The following is a 19995-nucleotide window of genomic DNA, read 5'->3' on the forward strand; positions in this document are numbered from 1 at the left end:
GGGGCGTGAATAATAAAATGTTCACGTCCTTCACAAGCAAATTCATCACACGCTCCAATTGGTTGGAAACTTGCTGACTCTCGTGTTACTAAGGAAATAAGGGGTGTGTTCTAAAATACGTCACTTAAAAAAAAGGTCCACGATCGTTAATGCAAATCATGACTCTGAATAATTCATGTTTAGATAAATAGATAGATAAATTTTATTTTCACACGGTAAAAAACCCAAACAGATACAGAGTCTGATTTGCATTGGGGCCGTGCCATGAATAAAATGTACAAAGTAAAAGGCACCCAATCTTAGTATACATGTACATGAATAATACATAAAACATAATAATCGTTTCTTTTTGGAAATCAATTAAAAACAAGAGAAAAGCCGCTTCTATTCTCATCGAGGGTAACCAAAAACAATGCATTTTTGATATTTCATTCTTAGAATTCATTTGGGCTGATTTTAGTAATTTATTTTATTCATTATAAAAACTTGTTGTGCTTTGGATTGATAGACCTAGTTAATGGCATTGCACATGAGATCTTTGATAGTTTCTTTCATTTTAATATTTGTGTAGTCGTTTGTTGTACAGTGCAGAAAGGGAGACATCTACGTTTCGCTGTTGACAAACAATCCTTTAGTAACTTAGGTGCCGTGGCTGCGTGGTCATCTGGCAAAGTGCATGAAAGACCGGGGTTCCAAACCCGCCCATTGCCCTGAGCATGGTATTTTATCCACAGTGCTCTCAAATCGACTTCGACATCTTCTTCTTCGTTTCTATTGAAACAGAAATACTTATATTTCAGCATCAATATTTTGATCTTAGTTTGAAAAAAATATCAAAGCGCGAGCCTGCTAAGTAATTAACTAAATTCATGAGCCAAATGCAGTCATACCATGGGTCGACAGGTAAACGATTCAACTAATTTACAATGCAGTGCCATATAAATTCAGTCTTCGTTTAAGGAATATCAATAGTGAACAGTTGTAATTTTGTCTTTTGAAAATTTTAATTGCTCTCAGTTGAAATTAAAACAATATTCTAATACACAGAGGTTCAGAAGGTAACGTTTGTATGGATATTTCTTTCTTTTTTTTTAGTTTAGATTTGGAGACATTATTCAGTTCGGCCGCATTGCGTTAAAATATAAAATTACAGTTGTCATGAATGCTGGTAGATAAGCAGTAGGCCTACCCAATTGAAATGAACGATTTGCAGAAATTCATATAAGTTAGGTTTGGCAAATTCTGATTTTTTTTTTTTTCATTTGATTATCCTGAGTTGATGAAAGTTGATAAATATTTTTTGTAGAATAGAAGGTTAAAATAATATTCTTGACACTTATATTAATTTTCTTACAAAGCCAATCAAAGTGGTAACTATATATGCATTATTTGTTTATATATAACAAAAGCCTACATCCATGCTTAATATGTTTTACTTTCCCTTGTGTAATTCATTTGCTGCATCAGAACGCATGAAGGCACGAGATCCTGCTGTATCCACAATGCCGTTTCGCATCTTCGGATGAAGAATCGAGAGCGTATCCGGACATCTACCCCCTGGACATCCACCCCCCGGACATCCACCACCCGGACATCCACCCCCCGGACATCCACCCCCTTAGGACATCTACCCCCTAGGACAAGTACCCCCTAGGACATCTACCCCCGGACATTTACCCCCCGGACATCTACCCCCCGGACATCTACCCCCGGACATCTACCCCTTGGACATCTACCCCCCCGGACATTTACCCCCGTATCCAAAATATCCGTGAGTAGATGCCCGGGGGTAGCCTGTCTGGGGGGGGGGGGTAGATGTCCGGGGGGAAGATGTCCGGGGGGTAGATGTCCGGGGGGGGTAGATGTCCGGGGGGTACTTGTCCGGGGGGTAAATGTCCGGGGGGTAGAGGTCCTAGGGGGTACTTGTCCTAGGGGGTAGATGTCCTAAGGGGGTGGATGTCCGGGGGTGGATGTCCGGGTGGTAGATGTCCGGGGGGTGGATGTCCAGGGGGTAGATGTCCTAGAATCGTGCGAGAGATCAGCCCACAAAACCGTTCTTTTTCTTGTGTGATTATGTGTGTGTGTGTGTGAGTGTAGTATTCACATCACGGAGGCCATAATTTCACTTGTTTACCTGATTTGTTATGTGTGGAGGTGTGCGTTTGTGTAGTGTGCGTGTGTTACTTGTGTGATTGTAAATGTTCCGGCCAATATTATGTATTATTTTCCGTCTTTATCATACCAAAACAAAATACAAAGTTAGTCACATTTCGAAAGTTTAGTCAAAGTGACATAATTTATTTACTTTAAAATTCAATTACAAGTTATTTCAAGATGATTAAATTATATACATCTCTATCAATTTTGAAATAAAAAGTTAAAATGCGAAAAAAATATGACATTATACAATCATATCGTCGGCAGTCATTCGAACCGTCGTATCACGACGGTGCAAACACATCTCAGAGAAAATCGACTTCTATGTTTACTATAATTTTTACACTTAGTTCCCCAGCTTTACAACATATTCATTGCTAGTTTAATGGTTGGAAAGACCAAGACAATTGCTTAATTTACATTTGTATCCTTATTTTTACACAAAACTAAGGATCGGAGAAAATATTGCAAAAGAGCTACAAGCTGTTTATTTCGGTATGAGCGGCTTAGCTTTTTCTGTACGAAAATGCCAAAGGGAAAAGGAATACAACGTTTTGATTGACCGCGATTCCAATGCACGTGATCAGTCAAAACGTCGTATCGATTTTCACGTGCAAAATCAATGCAGTGCCCAATGCCGATACGACGGTTTGGCTGACCGCGCGCATTGAAATCGCGGTCAGTCAAAACGTCGTATCACGTCGTGTTACAGTACATGTTTCCAATGGGATTTGCGCAATTTATTAAAAATTTGTATGGCATCGCCGTGAAAATCCCTTCATATCTCAAAAACTAAAATAAATTGCTGCATAGAAATTTAGTGATGAATAAAATAGGACTTTTACTTTCATTTCTGCAAAAATCTCAAAATCGATTTTTTTTTTTTTTTTTTTTTTGGGACACGACGTTTCGGATGAAGGCCGATAGGCCTAATCTAATAGATGGGGACATCTCATATTTGTTTTAAAAGGAAGTATAAACAGTTAGATTCATGCAGAAATAATGAACGTAAACATGGTAAATACTATACAAAAATTACCATGGGGACAGTACGTGATGTTAGTTGTCAAGTAAAAATAAATATACTGTAACTACATAATTCAAAACATTAATACAGAGTTGAATAAAAATGTCAGATATGTGATTTAAAGTTCCCCTTCACCAATAAAGACTAACTGCAATAAAGTATGATAATAAACTGCCTGTTGGATTTGATTTCATTACTCGCTTTTTGGATCGTTTGTTTTCAAGAGTAAAATAATTAAATTCGTAGATATAGTAATGGAAATTTTTCATTACTATATCTACGATTTTACTATCCAATAACATTTGTTAACAAATAAACTCTTCATCGAGTGCTGCCCAAGGTTGACTCACTGGAAATTACATTTTGATCCTAGTTTGGTCTGCCCCTGAGTTGGCCTAATGGAAACACTTTGACGATGTCACGGAGGTAATACCAGGCATTATTCGGAAAGATACAAAAAAATAATTACGGGTTCTCAATAGAACAAACATGATATTGCTACCGAATTTCACGCGTATCTTGTTTCGAGCGATTACGAGTAAAAGTTGTAAATATTGTTTTATTACCCTTATTCAACAAGTTTGCTCATTCATCCTAATATTCACAATATTTGCATTCTTTGTTTTGGTAAATTAAATATCAATTCTTCACATCAGTGACCATGTAGCGCATCAGAACTTTTCTTCTTGCTGGTCTTTTAATTCGTTTTAACATGCACTTTTTGTAATCTTTGACAGGATGTTATTTTTCCTAAAACTTTCTATCCATTACGAATGGAAAATATCGATGACAAATTTACCCTCAGCCAATCTAAGAACCACGATTTAAGTTTGTAGGAAACGAGTTATCGTTTGTAGGAAATTTTATGGAACAGGACTAAAAGTCCTCATGCATGGTTCATTTTTGCATTCAACGCTTACTTGTCCAAGAGGAAGATTGGGCTATACACTAGCTCTGACAATCCATTGGCCATGTTCGCCTGGTAAAATGCTAATTCGTCTACTGGTAACTCGTCCACTCACCACATGGTCTACTTTCATTTAGTCTTATGCCATTCAGTCCATCAACATTTCGTCTAACAACCATTTGGTCCAATAACCGTTCGGTCCAATCATCACTTTGTCTAATCACCATTTCGTCTATGACTATTTCGTCCCATAACCAGTTGGTCTAATATCCATTTAATTTTTATTGATTTTGCACAATTTAACACTTAATCTAATTAAACCAAATGGTCAGTGGCGGACCGTGACCCGGAGGAGACAATAAAGCATTGGAGGGCACAGCATTGTTCACAAACAATACAGTGCCCCTCCAATGCTTTGTCTCCTCCGGGTCACGGTCCGCCACTGCAAATGGTATATGGACTAAATGGCTATTGGACAAACTGGTCATTAGATTGAAGGGCATTAGACTAATAAAAGTAGACCATGTGGTGAGTGTACGAACTGATGGTAGACCAAATGATGTAGTAGACGAGTTGGCAATAGAAGGACTGGCATTAGACGAATTGGAAATAAAACGTTCACTTCAGTGGAAATGGCATATGACGCTAGGTTCCAGCTCAGTACCAAACTTATTCAGTTGATCAAGCCAGACCATGGTAGATTCAACCTGGTCGGGCAAGCTCGGCAAGGAAATCGGGATTAATCTACTTCACCGACTCGGGACTCAACCTCCCTCCGCAGGTTACTATTCACATATTTTGAACATGTCCAAACTTCTCTAGTAGGGAGTAAGATCACCCCTATAAATTCATATTGACCCCAAATACCTTGTGAAAAATTACTTGATTGGGATTTTGATCAGTTCGGCAATAAGTACATAGAACAACGACAAATGTCACTTTTGTATACTTCATAGCCAGGTTTAATATCAATATAATCATGATAATGACTCCTTGAGTAGGCCTATACCGACTTGATGGAACCGATTCTGGGCTTGTACGATCATGGAGCTACTAGCTCCATGGTACGATCTTGCTTGGCAAGGTAATGGGGGTTGCTACCTTGCTCGACATCGATTTGGCTCTTATAAAAGAAACGTAATAATAAGTCTGAGGTGAGATCGTGAGCTATATCGATTTCGCAGACTGGCCCTATATCATGTATATAGTCCCTTTATGAAATATGGGTTCTTGAAGGAGACGCTAGTTTCAGACTGTTGTGTATTTCCGTTCCGTCTCGACTAGGTCTTCTGATGCTGTTCGTTTTGTTGGTAAAGGGTGCATCTTTATAAATCCCTGGAAAAAAATAAATGCAACAGTATATTCGATGTGGTAAAATTCAAAACATAATAGGCCTGCATCACGAAAAAGGACAAAATAGAAATACATACATTATAGTTTTACGACCTAAACATCAATAATCACAAAAGTGTTCTTACTGTGCAATCCTATGAACACAAGACGTTCGCGTTTTAATAAACATGATAAAGGGATTTTTTCTACCGGAGACATTGAAAGCTGTAGAGCAATTCATAATCAACATCCTCAAAACAAAATTGATAGATATAAAGAAATGACAATACCTCTTCTTCCTTCTTCTGTTGGCGGACCGAGAGGAAAGCTATGAAGAAGAATGTAAAGGCTAGAATTCTACCGCATGACGAAAAGAGAGTGAAGACCAGTCTGAAAGCTTTGATGTCATAGACCAAACAGTTCCCAGTTTTACCGCAGGATTCTTGGAATAGCAGGCAAGTTTGCTCGATAATAGCTCCGAAATATACAGGTCCAGGTATAAAAGCTGTAAGAGTTATACAGAAATAATTTATCAATTTTGTATGGAATCGTTCGATTTTTGGCTATCTTTCTGAAAGCTACAACAGTACATTTTCCTGCTTGGTTTTCCCACTTTTTCTCTACTTCTTGATCATTTTATTTTTTAAATGAAAATAATAACAAAACATACCTTTCACCACAATCAAACTTGCGTTCATGAAAACAAAAAATTAGGTGATGACTGAGGTACGAGTTGGTTACGCAGATCGTTACCATAACGACGGCTGCAACCTTATGTGGAGTTTCACTCTTTCCATTTTTATGTAGGCCTGTGAAACCGTCATAATAACGTACGAGCGTTTCAGAGAAATTAACTGACCCTGTCATGTCTGTGAATGATTCAAATTGTCATTTTCTTCGCTCGTGTGATGAAAATTTGTAGTAGACCTCATCAATCAACTGGACCGAGTGAGTCAGAAAATGCTACTTTCATAATTGCAAAGAATCGTTATCATGGTAATAATATGCAATTTAGATATTTATATAAAAAAAAACTTGATGGAATTCTCTCATCTCGTGTTTATGAAGCTTAGTTTTATCATGTTCATATGGGCCAATGTGGCTTGCACTTATAGAAATAATGTTAATGATACACATGAATATAGGATCAACAATTACGTCCATTATGAAATAATTCAAAGAGAAATGAGTGTGAATATAAAACAATGGGAAGATGACGATAAGGGTCTAAATTAATTCAATGCGACATGAAAATGATTAAAGACTGCATCATTAATCATAAAGTGGCGCCATGCTTTTCAAAGCATTTGAGACAAGTGAAGCTTCACAAGCCATTCGGAGAGATGATTTTGCGTTGGCGTCATTGTTTTTATAATTTTTCTGTATTTTGGTATTTTGTAAAGAAAATATTAATTGTTTGATACGTCTACTTCCTGCATAGGTAAAAAAGAAAACAACTGCAGACTACGATTAATACAAAAATGACAAAGTTCACAATGATTTCTTACCAACAAGTTTCATCAGAACATTACTGAAACCAAGGGCCGTAGACCTATCTTCTTCCCTGTGTGACCTATAGAATGAGTTAAGAAAGAGTTAAGCAGCATCAAATACAAATTTGAGCAATTACAGAAGCTTTATATGATTGTGATCGTCCCACCCTCCCCCATATCGGAGGAAGGATTTTACAAAAAGGATAGATTGAATGTGGCTGAGATATGAAGGGAAACAAAGATAACAAAAATATTGAAAAGTGGTAGCAGTGAAACCCCAGGCTGTAAGAGGTACTCCAAACTGAAAATAATATGATTTCAACAGATTAAGAAAAATCAGACAAACAAACACTGAAAATTTGATCAAGATCGGACAAGGAATAACAAAGTTATGGCATTTTTAAAGATTTCCAGTATTCCGGTGAAACAGTTCTTGGCATGTGTTCATGATATTCAATGAGCACACTGATGGTGTCATATTCCCACTTGTTCTTTTTTTTTTATTATATGAAAAAATTGACACCTGAATTACGTATTCTCCTTACGTTCATGCTCTTGGCCAGCTTCATTTCCCTATTCATTGTGTAAAACATTATCAAACAAACATGGCTCATATCCAAATTGTACAATTTATATTAATCATGTGTTGTGTGAAATCTATTGACTAAACCCAGTTCATTTTCGTGTTGCCCCCAAACTTTTATTACACATTTAAGTGATTTATTAACTACTTAGTATCATGTCAGATCGCGAAGCCTATAGCGTACCATTGATTCATTCTCGGATGCGTCCGATTTGTAGTGTTGATCCGCAGTGTAGTTAAGTTTGTTTAAATAGCCTTTAACAATTACATCACACAGTATACAGTATAGTACTTATTTTTTCTCCCCCACCTTCGGAAAATTAAAGGTTCTTAAACATCGAGTCAGAAAAGGGTGTTAAATGGTTCTTCAGAACCATCATTGTTTCTACAAGGAACCTCTTGGGTTCTCGAAAGTATCAAGAAGTTTTGAAGAATCATTTTTTAAGGAGGTTCCCAATATCGCACAAAATGGTTCAAAACTCTAACCCATCGTTTCAAAAGGTCACTGAAAAATATAAGCGTCTACCAAGTACCAACATGATCAATATTACCGAAACTGAAGCATAAAAGCTGGGTTGTAGACTGTAGATCCAAGGAGGGACCCAGTAAGCATCATTCCAAGAAAATAGTAGAGTCTATCACAAGACCAAGGGCATTCTCCAGGTGAGGCGAAGCCGCTGTTCAGCACACCTTCCCCGACGATAGTAGTATTGTGGTAAATCTTAGGGATGCAGCTACACTCCACAAATATCTGTGAGGTTGAACATAGAATTGGTGATAAAATTTATTTGACAAAAGGTAATAAAAAAGATGAATGTTGGTCTTGCCTTTTTCTCTTATTTGTTATTCCAATTCGATGATTTTAAGACAGACACTCTCTTTATTGTCTACCTTTCTTCCAAATTCAATATCATTATTTTACTATTATCATCCAAAGCGCTCTTCAGTTTTACCTAACAAATCAGATGGGTATAAACTACTGAGTCTTGGGACGTCTCGCAATCATTCTGGTAATCTGACGGCACTATCGTACCTACGGGGGGGGGGGGCAGACTGCCCCCCCCCCCCGCCTGACGAGTCACAACCCATGCAAGGGACATATCCCTGCTCCCCCCCTGAAGAGTCCTGAATACCTTTTTTTTTTTTTTTGCTTGTCAAATTTTTTGGCGGACGAATCCCCCCCCCCCCCCCTGTGGAAAATCCTAGGTACGCCACTGCCTGACGGTCACTCCTGCGACAACTTTTGGAAGACATGGGGTTATGGTTAGGTACGTTGTTATAGGCTTTACATTCAAGAAAAATGTGAACTTGGGGACAGGTTACGATTACTATTAAGAGCAGCTGATTTTCTATCAGAGCAAATAATTGTCACCGAAACAATTGACTTGGATCCGACGATTCCACATTCGTAGACAAGGCATTAAGTGAATCCTAACCACAAAAAAAATTATTTTCGGTTTTTCTTTTTCGGTGAACCTTCATATTTAGGATCATTTTGGCGGATTGCTTGTCGAAAAACATTTCAACATTATCTTTGATTGAATTCTCACCGTTGAGTTGACCCCATCCTTGTTCACCATCATAACATCCCTACAGCCAGCATGACATGCTGTGGCGTAAGTAAGACCGTCTGATCCACACACTGGCACGAAATCTGGCGCGCAATCACATTCCACATTGCAGCTCGCAGTAAGATCGTCTGCGTACTCTACGTTCGTTGGTAGAGTGTTAAATGGTGACGGGCTGTTGAAAATATAGACCCACATCGAATCCAATGAATGAACAGTGTCGTTTAACATGTTTTATAAGAAACAAGATCCATATACCGTGTAAGTAAAAAAACCCTTAACACCTCAAAAATCCTCCATTTAAGGAGAAAATATGTCATGGACACATAATAGTGGCATGAAAGAGTATCTTCTCCCAAATAATTTATTTATGTGGTATGTATTCACGCTTGGATGATCAGGAGGTCTTCTTTGTAGTGATGTAAATTCTGATTTGCGCCAAAGTAAGGCATGACTGCAATAAATGAATCCAGATGTCAATGATGTCATAATCTTATAAGGATTGCATTAAAATTCATTTCCAATAATTGACATTATAATTGTTTAATAAACACTTTTTAGTATCAATTATCAAGCTAATTTGATTGAAAAGGGATTTACAGATATTTTACTAACCGATGTAGGATTATGACACCATTTGCATCCGGATTCATTCATTGCAGTCATGCCTTACTTTGGCGCAAATCAAAAGTGGCATCACTGCAAAGAAGACCCCCTGATCATCCAAGCATGAATACATACCACATAAATAAATTATTTAGGAGAAGATTCTTTTTCAGGCAATATACATTAATCATGAAATACTTTTTCCTTAAATTGGGGATTTGTGAGATGTCATGGTTTTTTTACGCACACTGTACAATTATTTACTAATTAATCTATAAAAAAAATGATATAATGGTTGAGCTAACATCTTCCCCGTACCCTGAAGCGTCGCGGCGCCACATTACGTTTGAAGAAAAATTGCCCGTATAAAATCAAGTTTGGAGGCTTATGTCTAAAAATAAAGTTACAAATTCCTCTTACCTGACTGCGTTTGAGTCGGTGTGGTACGGGACAACTAGACCAGCGTTGCTTGGATTATCACAGCCGAGCCAGTAAAGCACAGGGGAAAGGATCACAAGTATTGTATAGATCATAAGGATCATCTTGGCACATCCCTTGCTGTTCAGTTTGAGTTTCCGAACGATGAGACTTGCAAAGATGTTACCCAAGATTGGTCCAGGCAGCATCATCATACCTGAAAAGGGGTTAAAGAAAAACGAATTTAATGAAAGAGGCCTTTTTCTTTACACAGAATACTTAATTTCACCAAAGAACGGTGGTTACAGATAAGGTAATAGGTAACAGTCATTCGTTTATTTGTTTAAAAAAAATTACGTTACATGAATTGTTTATGTATTCATATATATCATATTGTTCATTAATTATTTTCTTTATTTATATATTTTATTTCATTTTATCGTGTTGATGATTTTTTTTTATAAGATCATTTCTTGACAGAGGACTATGGCAGAAATATGGAAGTGTGCAATAGCTGATGTACTTGGACTCGTTATTGGTAAATGATGCATGGACAAAATCATGTATATTTGTTTATTTTTCATAAAGGATGTATTGGATCTTTGTTATCAACCAAATCTCAAATTTTGAAATCATGACCGGTACTTTATTCGGCCCTGACATTTCAGAATTAACTGCGATTTTGTTTATCCGATCACGTCAACAATGTTCAACAAAAATAAATCAATCTTTTTACTCGGATCCGCGTCACCATCTTATGAAAAATATAGAGTTCGGAAAACATTGTTGCACGCTGAAATAGGATAATGATAAAGGACTGGTTGGTTATCTTGCCCTTCAAAAGGGGAATAAACAATACTCTGATAAAAAAAAATGTTCCAGATTATTATAGTTTGTTACCAAACAACATAGAAGACTTGGCAGGTGGAAGCCGGAACTGGGTGTACATGAACTTTGGGCCGAAGATAAACCACCCCACGTGACCTGTTAGCTCTGAACATGTCGCAAGGAATACAGACATGGCTGTAACATTCGTGACGATTCTTCTGAGGGTTTGGAAGAAGTCTGCAAAGACAAAAGTATCCCAAATGTAATGTCCATTTGGATGCTGATTTGTAGTTTTGTATGCAGCTAGAAATAATAAATAGTTGAAACATATACTTACCCTTCCTTTGCTTATCAAATCTGGGGGTGTAACATAAATGGATAGTCTTGAATAACTTTTTGTAGCTGATTTGCAATAGACAACAGTTACATTTTAAGTGAAAAGTTGATTATATCTCTTTATGTTGGAGGGTATATCGTCATTTGATCTAAAGATATCTCGACGGAACATCCGAAGACTGCATATTAAAGAGATATAGGCCCTATAACACTATTATGACCAGTAGGGGAAGGCGGGGTAAGTTGTGACACTTTTTGCATTTTGCATGTTAGAATTGATATGACTAATAATATTGTAGAAATAAGTTACCTTGCCTTTAAATTTGATTCTTGGGAAATATTTTTCACGTATATATAACTTTCTACCCCCACACTGAAATTCATTGTGACCTTTGAAAAAAACGATGTCAAATGGCTCAACTTGCCCCATATGTTGGGTAAGTTGTGCCACCTTCTGGGGTAAGTTGAGCCACAAAAACTATGTACAAAATGTATGCGGGAAGAAGCAGCATGTCAATTTTTTATTTCAAGTCTTTTCACTTGCTAATTCTCTATAAATACTAACATCCTCTAAAAGTAAAAGAACTGTCATGTGAATTTACACCTTTCTGCCTGCATATCAATGGTTTTTCAATTTTTTTTTTCATTTTTATTACCATAAACATTACCATGGCTCAACTTGCCCCATGTTGGCTGGCTCAAAGTACCCCAGTCCGAACTTAATGCGATATTTTCACATCCACACATTTCTTATGCATCCATTATTTAAAAGAATATGACAAGAATGAAGATTCATACCTGGACTATCAATATTGTTCTTATTTCTTTATTATATTTAAAGATGTGTGTAGGTAAAAAGCACTCCTCTATTTTACACCCTTTTTTACTTTTTTGGCTGAAATTTTCCGTCAATTTTTTTTTTTTTTTTCAAAGTCGAAAACAATATGGTTGGGTAAAGGGTTATGTTATTACCGAGGTTTTTTACCTGACTGCTAAGAAAGCACGAATGCCTGTGAGCAAGCAACCAGGGGACCAACGGCTTAAGGTCCTCTCCGAGGGACCTGGTAATGAGGATAAATGCCTTACCAAAGGGCACTAGCGCACCACTTGGGAATCGTTATGTAATGGGTCATCAATGCATGACACCATCATTGTGTCTGACTCCTTCATTATTGGCCTGGGGGTGTTGGCTCAACTTGCCCCTATGCTCAACTTACCCCGCCTTCCCCTACATATGCAAGAGTGCAGATTATCATGATTATAGTGTCATGAAGGCTCACCTGAAAGGAAATCAGTAAGTCCTTGATCCTGCCGAATCTCAGTTCTTGTTGTGAAGATCGCGTGAACATCAATATCCCCTTCCTTTCCGTTTTGCTCAATTGCTTTCGCCTTTTCTTCTTTGCTCCCATCTACATCAACGTCGGTATCTTCGGCTTTTCTCCGCATGGTCTTCGGAAAGAAGAAAAAGGGGATACTAACGATGATGAGCATGCCACCATTAATGATGAACCCCAGCCACCAGGCCCCGATGTAGTATGGGTGACCCTGCGGAACAGCGGGAGGAGGAACCGAAGGGTCGTAGAAGAAGGTCGGGCGAGCCAAGCAATTGGTCGCCAACATGAAACCTGTCGTAGGTCCTAATGCAAACGTGCTGAAGATGATGCCTGGGTAGAAAATATGAAAAAATAAGTAACAAGATTCTGGTAATATGAATCTGGAGGATCTAGGAATATCATGATGACAACTCAGGCGCGTAGCCAGGGGGGGCGGTGGGGGCGTTCGCCCCCCCCCCCCCAAAAAAAAAAAAAACGTCCCCAAAAAGAAAAAAAGAAGGGAAAAAAGAGAGGAAAAAAAGAAAAGGGAAGGAAGGAAAGGGAAGAAAGGTAGCTATGTCGGGTTTTTTTTCTTTTTATTCTTTATTTTTTTTCTCAAAAGAGAAACTCCTTCACTCTTGCTCTAAATTTATATATGAATTTTGCTTCCGCGCTGCGCGCGGTTAAATGACAATAATTGATGTGTCTCCATTTTTTCTCCACCCTTTCTCTAACCCTGCTTTTCCACCTCAGCTATATGTGTTTCTTGCCAGTTAAAGTTCAAATGTATAGAATAGGGCATGGAATTCGAGTAAGGTTAGGCCGAAGTATATGAAGTTATCTTTTTTTTTAATTGATCGCGCAACTTCTGGTCGGGTCGGCTCCGGGCGGGTAAAATCTTTATATAAATTTCTGCCGTCACCTCCATAAAGTCAACTTCTCCTGCTTTTCAGGTCATTACTAAACAACCATAATTTGGGGCAAACAGGTTCCTAATTTAAAAAGAGGAATGTATAAAATTCGTGTCGTATTAAATAAAAAAGTACAATATTTTTTTTTCAAATTCTATTAATCTTCATGTTATTTCCCTGCACATTCATCTCCTGTCCTGTATTTTTCCCCTCAGTGTGAAATTTTGAATGACACTTAGGTTTCTTTATAATTCAAATGAAGCGCTTCAGGATAAGTCAAAGAAATTAGGCATCCTTTTTTATATAATTTTAATAAATCACAGAAGTTTCAACTTTTTGCGCACTATTTTCCTTGTAAATGAAGTTCAATAATCTTAGGAAATCAATTGAATTAGAGCCGATGGGGTATTAGATATATCTGCATTTGATGAAACGTCCGCCCTTCGAAATTTCAGAGTTTTATTGCTCTGCGCGGGGAGGAATATCTTCCTCCCTGCATATACACTTCTTTTCCTCTGTTTTGCGAGTTAAAGATATGCACTGTCGCTAAATTGTTTGTAATCAAATCTGATATTTCCAAGGGAAGTATTCAATATATCTTTGAGAATACCCTTTTCTCGGGACCCTTTTCATGGCAAAAAAATTGATAAAACGCTTTAGCTTCCGCGCTTTGCGCGGGTTATTATGATTTTAATTTCCTCCATTGTATTCCTTTTTGTGCGTTCACAATCAATTTTGAAAACAAGGTTCAAAATCACAATATAGTCAACTGAATTGGAGCTGATATAGGTACTAGAGACAAGAGAGACGGCTCCTTTTCATTTTAATTTATGAAACACCAAAAGCTTCGCGCTTCGCGCGGGAGGGGGAAACTCCCCCTCCCTGCACCCACCCCCTAGGGAGCGCGCTCTGTAAGTGTTGGCACGCTTCGCGTGCATTTACCGCCCCCTCCAAAATGAAATCCTAGCTACGCGGTTGTGACAACTTGATAAACCTTGTCCTTCCTACAAAGTCATTCCTAAAACCTAATCAATCCAAGTCATCGGAAGAAGCCCTGGTGTAGTGGTTCTGACTATCGCCTTGTAAATAGAGGGTCGTGTTTTCGAATCCCACCGCGGTGTAGCGTCCTCTGGCAAGGCGTTCATCCACGCTTTGCCACTCGGCTCGACCCAGGTGCTAAATGGGTAATCGGTAGGATGTGAAAGTTATTGTATGTTTGAATTTGCCAGCGCGGCCATTATGAGGCTGCGATTAATGCATGGAATGTTCCCCAGGGAGTGGAAATTGTGTACTTTTCGTGCGGGATTAAAATGAATCCAATGACCGGGGTAATTAATAATATGCTGTAAAGAGCTTTGAGCCATTATGAGAAAGGTGCTATATAAAAACCAGCTATACTTATTATTATCATGCTGCAATAACATTTAACTAACTGGATATATAGTAAGTTCCATAGGCGGATCCAGGGGGGGGGGGCGAGGGGCCCACCCCCCCCCCCCTTATTGGCGGAGCAAAAAAAAAGGAAAGAAAGGGGGGAAAAAGGAGGGAAAAGAGTGGAGAAAAAAGAAGAGGAGGAAGACGAGTGAATAAAATAAAAGATGAGGGAAAACTTGGAAAATAAAAAGAATCTTTCATGTCACTATATAAAATTTTCGTTGGCGCTTCGCGCTCGCATTGCCTGCTAGCTGATTTTCATATCTTGTTCAATATGGATTTTAAATATCAAGTTTGAAAATCAATATACAAAACATATTTCATCTCGGAAATCGAAATTTCATTATTTTGTGTGATTTACAAATTGATTTTTTTAAAGTGCTCTGTAAAAATGTCAGTTTTATGGTCTGGATATCAACATTTTCTGCTCGCGCTGCGCGCTCGTAAATTTTGATTTATCAGGTACCTATTATTTTCGTGTATTCCATAAAGTTTTTAAAATATCCCTTTTCAGGTCTAATTATTTGTCAAAACGTATCAGCTAGCACTGCACGCTCGCATTTTGATTGGCGAGTTATGTATTTCTCAATATTGATTATACAACAAACTAATTAAAGGCCTCTTTTCATGACAGTGTAAAAAAAAATAGCCTCGCAATTTACGCTCGCATTAATGGTTAGAATATATTAACTGATGCATCCTATTTATAATTACAAAAGTGTTTGAAATGTCCAGTGTTTAGGCTATAATATCATCAGATTTCGCGCCCTCATTAGGCATTAATAAATAAGATATTAATTTAATAATTAAATTGTCCCTTTAGTTTCATCTCGCGCTTAGCAAGAGGAATAGGAAGACAGCCATCATTGTCATATGATGACATGTCCTAAGGATGTCCCGGTCCTATGTCAAAACTCAAAGTAATTATAATGAAAAATATCAGTTCTTTATTAAGATCCATATCCACCTCACAATTTTCCTACAAAGTGCTTGAAATATAGAGCTGAAATTGACTCTTTTTTCAGATCGGAATATCAAAATAGTTTAAGCTCGCGCTTCGCGCTCGTTTTGATTTTCATGATAAAATATGTATTTAGAATGCCTAGATTCTAGGTCTAAATAAGAAACACATGCGCGCATGATTACTCAGACACTCAACTTGCTCTCTATTCAAATCATTATCCAGTTTCAGATCACAATATCAAAAATGTTCTGCTCGCGCTCTGTGCTCGCATTATTAATGCAGGAAATCCCCCATTACTCATTCTTGTCATGATTTACAAAACATGAATAGAGTGTCCCATTTTTAGTTCTAAATCTTTAACAGGTACCCTTTCCATCAGTTCATTGCTGCTCACGTTTCGCGTTCATAGTAATTATTTAGTTGCATACACATCTTTATAACAAACTTTGCCCAGAATGTTCAAATTTCAGGAAAAAACACATAAGATTTCCAAAAAAATTAGCTCGCGCTTCGCGCTCGCATTACATAAATAAAGATTATGATATTATATATTTATGTTGAGTTATAAGAATAAAGCTAAGAAGTGACTAATACGACTACCCCTTCAAATAAACAAAAAATTCATCTTCGAGCGGCCGATCGGGGAAAATATGGCTGGAAAAAAATCCGCCCCCCCCCCCTATTGGCGAAGGCTGGATCCGCCCCTGAGTTCATCAAAAGGAAGGAGACATTATTGCCATATAACGATCCATAATTATGATGAAAAAGTGCATTCACTGCAAAACTCCGGTGTTGATTTAACACCATTCTGGAATCTATATTATGTCCACCCCAGAGAAGTATTGAAACACCAGTTTTGAATCAAACCGATGCTGTTTTAATACTAATTGGTGTTGTATAAACACCTATCTGGTGTTAGACCAAAACGGAACTGGTGGTGTTTAACACTTCTCTGGTGTGGACATACACTTCTCTGGTGTGGACATACATATATATGTCCACACCAGAGAAGTGTTAAACAACACCAGTTCCGTTTTGGTCTAACACCAGATAGGTGTTGATTTAACACCAGAGTTTTTGCAGTTTCGGGCAGACTAATATAGACTGAATAGATTCAACCATTCGGCACTCCAGTGTGTATCCATCTATACACAACAAAAAAAGTAAGTCCCCCCCTTAAACAAACATCAATAATTTCCGAACCAATGCGAGTTTTTAATATATTTTTACATGAGCGTGTAGGTAATTTTATAAGCTACCCTCTGAGTAAACGTTATGGACGTATTTCATTTCATGCTTCAGTGAGCACCGTCAGAAGGCAAAAATGTCACTTTTCAAAAGTCACAAGCCAAATATCATGACTTTGATTCCATTTTATTGGAACTAATTCCACATTTCTCATCATAAAAAATAGTCAGAAGGCTTGTAAAAGGTACTCTCTAAAAGACGATACAACTTTTTTGGTTAAATTTCACGGTTGAATAAACACAAGTCCAAATTTGCTATAATTTGACTGTTTACACATTTATATCAATAAAAATGATAGAATATGATGACAGTTATTTTTGGAAGAGTTTCTTCAACAATATTCATCGTTTCACGGTTCAATGAACATTTATGGAAAACAAAAAATACGATTTTCAAATATCATAGGCAAGTATTGGTTCATTTTGGGAACTGAAAATGATCTTTTCTCAACTTTTTCGTTATGTTCATGACCAATTAACATGCTTCAATGATTCAAAGGCGTTTAATTAAATATCCACGCTTGAACGAACATGTGGAATGCGATTAGCTCTTTTTTTACGTTATTGGAAAAAATGCAATTTGTTACTATGGATATCTGTCACAAACCTCCTTGCATAGTTCATTTGATTTGATTTTTAAGAAAATCACGATGTTTAATGCATCAGTGAGCACACAATATTCGAAAATTATGCAAATGAGAAGAAAGTTCAAGGCCTTGGCCCCACTCTGTGTCGTATCAAATGGTTATTTTGGTGTGCGCGCCTTTTGGATAGTGTTACTCTGAAGCCATGTACGAAGTTTCATGAAATAACTATTGGCAGAAGTAACAAAATCCGTCCATGAAACAAACCCTCATTTCATATTTTGACTTCGTCTCTCATAGACTTGTGTACATTATGGGTGCACATGTTTAAGAATAAGTAACCCCTTATTCAATATGATGGAACTTTTTTTCACGGCTGTCTTAAGCAATGTCACTTGGCAGTAATGTTTATCAACCTATGGGCAGAATTCTGTGCAAAAATGAAATCGATTTGGTTATTTATGGATGAGTGAGCACGCATCAAAGTGGGAAAATTGGTATTTTCAATGTCACAGACTCATTTTAAAGGGTAATAAAGTGAATATTGGGGGCAAATTCGGTTTCAAATAAGACTTAAATTGCTATTGTTTTATCATCCATCATTTCTATCACCATACACTTTCCGAACTTTAAACATTTTCATGGTTGAGCGAGCAAATTCGAAAACTTAGGAATACTGCATAAATGTATTCTTTTCCTAACAATTTCTCATGATCAGTTTAATTTATGGACAAATCAGTGGTGGATCCAGAATTTTAAAATGGGGGAGGGGCCTATAATCGGGGTAGCCACCAACATTTTCAAATTTTAACATGATCTAACAAGTTGTAGAGGATACTACCATAAACCCCTATGATGATACGTCACAATACAGGGGCCGGGGAAGGGTTTTCAAATTGGGGGGGGGGGGCTGACCATGCAAAAAATCACAATCGTATGGTCATTTTTACATTTTTGTACATGCTTTTGGAAAAAAGTGGGGGGGGGGGGGACTGAAGCTCCCAGCCCAGCCCCCCCCCCTCGCTTCCGCGGCCCCTGCGATACATTGTGCTCACTCAACCATGAACATATGATATCAACATTGTGTGTGGAGTGGCCAAATGATGGATATTAAAACAGCATAACACCATAAAATTCACCTAAAGACAACATTTGCCCAACTTTGTATTTGCACAATCTGAAAAACGACGCTTGTGACTTTCAAAAATTGTCATTTTTAATTCAATCTTTAATTACTCATGCATGACTCAACCGATCAATCTTATATTTCCCCAGGAGTTGCTTAATGAGTGTAGAAAACCTCCTACGGAATATCATATCTCAAAACAATTCTGTTCAAAAGTTACAGCAATTTGATTTAGGGGGGACTTACTTTTTTTGTTGTGTATATATCGGAAAACACCAGAGAGCTGTTGAAACAACACCAGTTTAGCGTTAGGCTTACACCAGATAGGCATTTAAACAACACTAATCATTGTTAAAACAATGTCGGTTTGATTCGAAACTGGTGTTGTTTTCAACACTTCTTTGGTGTCTTTCGATGCAGATACCGGGCGTTCTTTAGATGACAGGAAGACATGGCCCCAATTGCATAAACGTTAATGTTGTGGTATACTATAACATTGACATTTAATAGTAACTACTATGGTTACGATGATCAACGGCCAATTTAAATTTTTATGCAACGGGAACAGGACATCTGTTTTGTACAACATTTACAGTTAGAAAGTCAATGGATGAATGATATAATTCCACTGCCTTCAAATGCAGATTTGAGAGGAATCTTATTACGCATGACGCATGTATGGTTTTCAGAATAACTCAAAAATGAATATAGAGTATACTGTATATAGATAAGAAAATATGAAATATCTTGCCTATGAATATCGTTGTATTTCGTTTATTCTTCACGTTGTCGTCTAGATACGTGATACAAAGAGGTTGTGCGCAAGTTCCGAGACCGCTGAGAATTTGGCCGAAGAGAATCCACCCGACCTGCCAGATCAGAGACCCTGATGTAGATCTCTCAGTGGCATCACACTGCTCGGCTGGTTAACACAAAACATAATAATATTGTTACAACGTTATGACAGGTGTGACAGTAATTAATCAGACAATTCTATGCAGAAAAGGTTCCATGATTCCAAAGGTCTCCGTTTCAACGAACGGGTACACTTGAAAGACCGCTAAAATATAATGAAACTTGGCAAAGTTGTTCAGCAGTTTTCACTGTAATTTGGGGGCCATTTCGACTCTGAAACCAAAAGTCTAAAACCATAATTCTTTGC

The 19995-nt window shown here is 37.6% G+C and overlaps 1 protein-coding gene across 1 annotated transcript; it reads right to left on the bottom strand.

The window, feature by feature from the left end:
• Positions 1–4616: 4616 nt before the first annotated feature.
• Positions 4617–19755, bottom strand: LOC129264908 (solute carrier organic anion transporter family member 5A1-like). Its single transcript, XM_054902870.2, has 9 exons — positions 19585–19755; positions 12535–12918; positions 10991–11155; positions 10094–10307; positions 9050–9242; positions 8051–8250; positions 6932–6996; positions 5714–5928; positions 4617–5426 (listed from the first exon to the last, which is right to left on the bottom strand). The coding sequence occupies exons 2-9, from the start codon at positions 12872–12874 to the stop codon at positions 5340–5342; spliced, it is 1479 nt and encodes a 492-aa protein (XP_054758845.2). The 5' UTR covers positions 12875–12918; positions 19585–19755; the 3' UTR covers positions 4617–5339.
• Positions 19756–19995: the final 240 nt, after the last annotated feature.

This window comes from Lytechinus pictus, chromosome 7, assembly GCF_037042905.1.
Source record: "Lytechinus pictus isolate F3 Inbred chromosome 7, Lp3.0, whole genome shotgun sequence".
NCBI lineage: Eukaryota > Metazoa > Echinodermata > Echinoidea > Temnopleuroida > Toxopneustidae > Lytechinus > Lytechinus pictus.

What these genes read in the sequence shown, in the direction of transcription:
- LOC129264908 (XM_054902870.2), bottom strand. Translation starts at nt 12,874, where the DNA reads ATGTTGGCGACCAATTGCTTGGCTCGCCCGACCTTCTTCTACGACCCT. An exon ending in AGGATGGGGTCAACTCAACG is followed by an intron (nt 8,251 to 9,049) that starts GTGAGAATTCAA and finishes TCAACCTCACAG; the next exon opens with ATATTTGTGGAGTGTAGCTG. An exon ending in TGTTCTGATGAAACTTGTTG is followed by an intron (nt 5,929 to 6,931) that starts GTAAGAAATCAT and finishes TAACTCTTACAG; the next exon opens with CTTTTATACCTGGACCTGTA.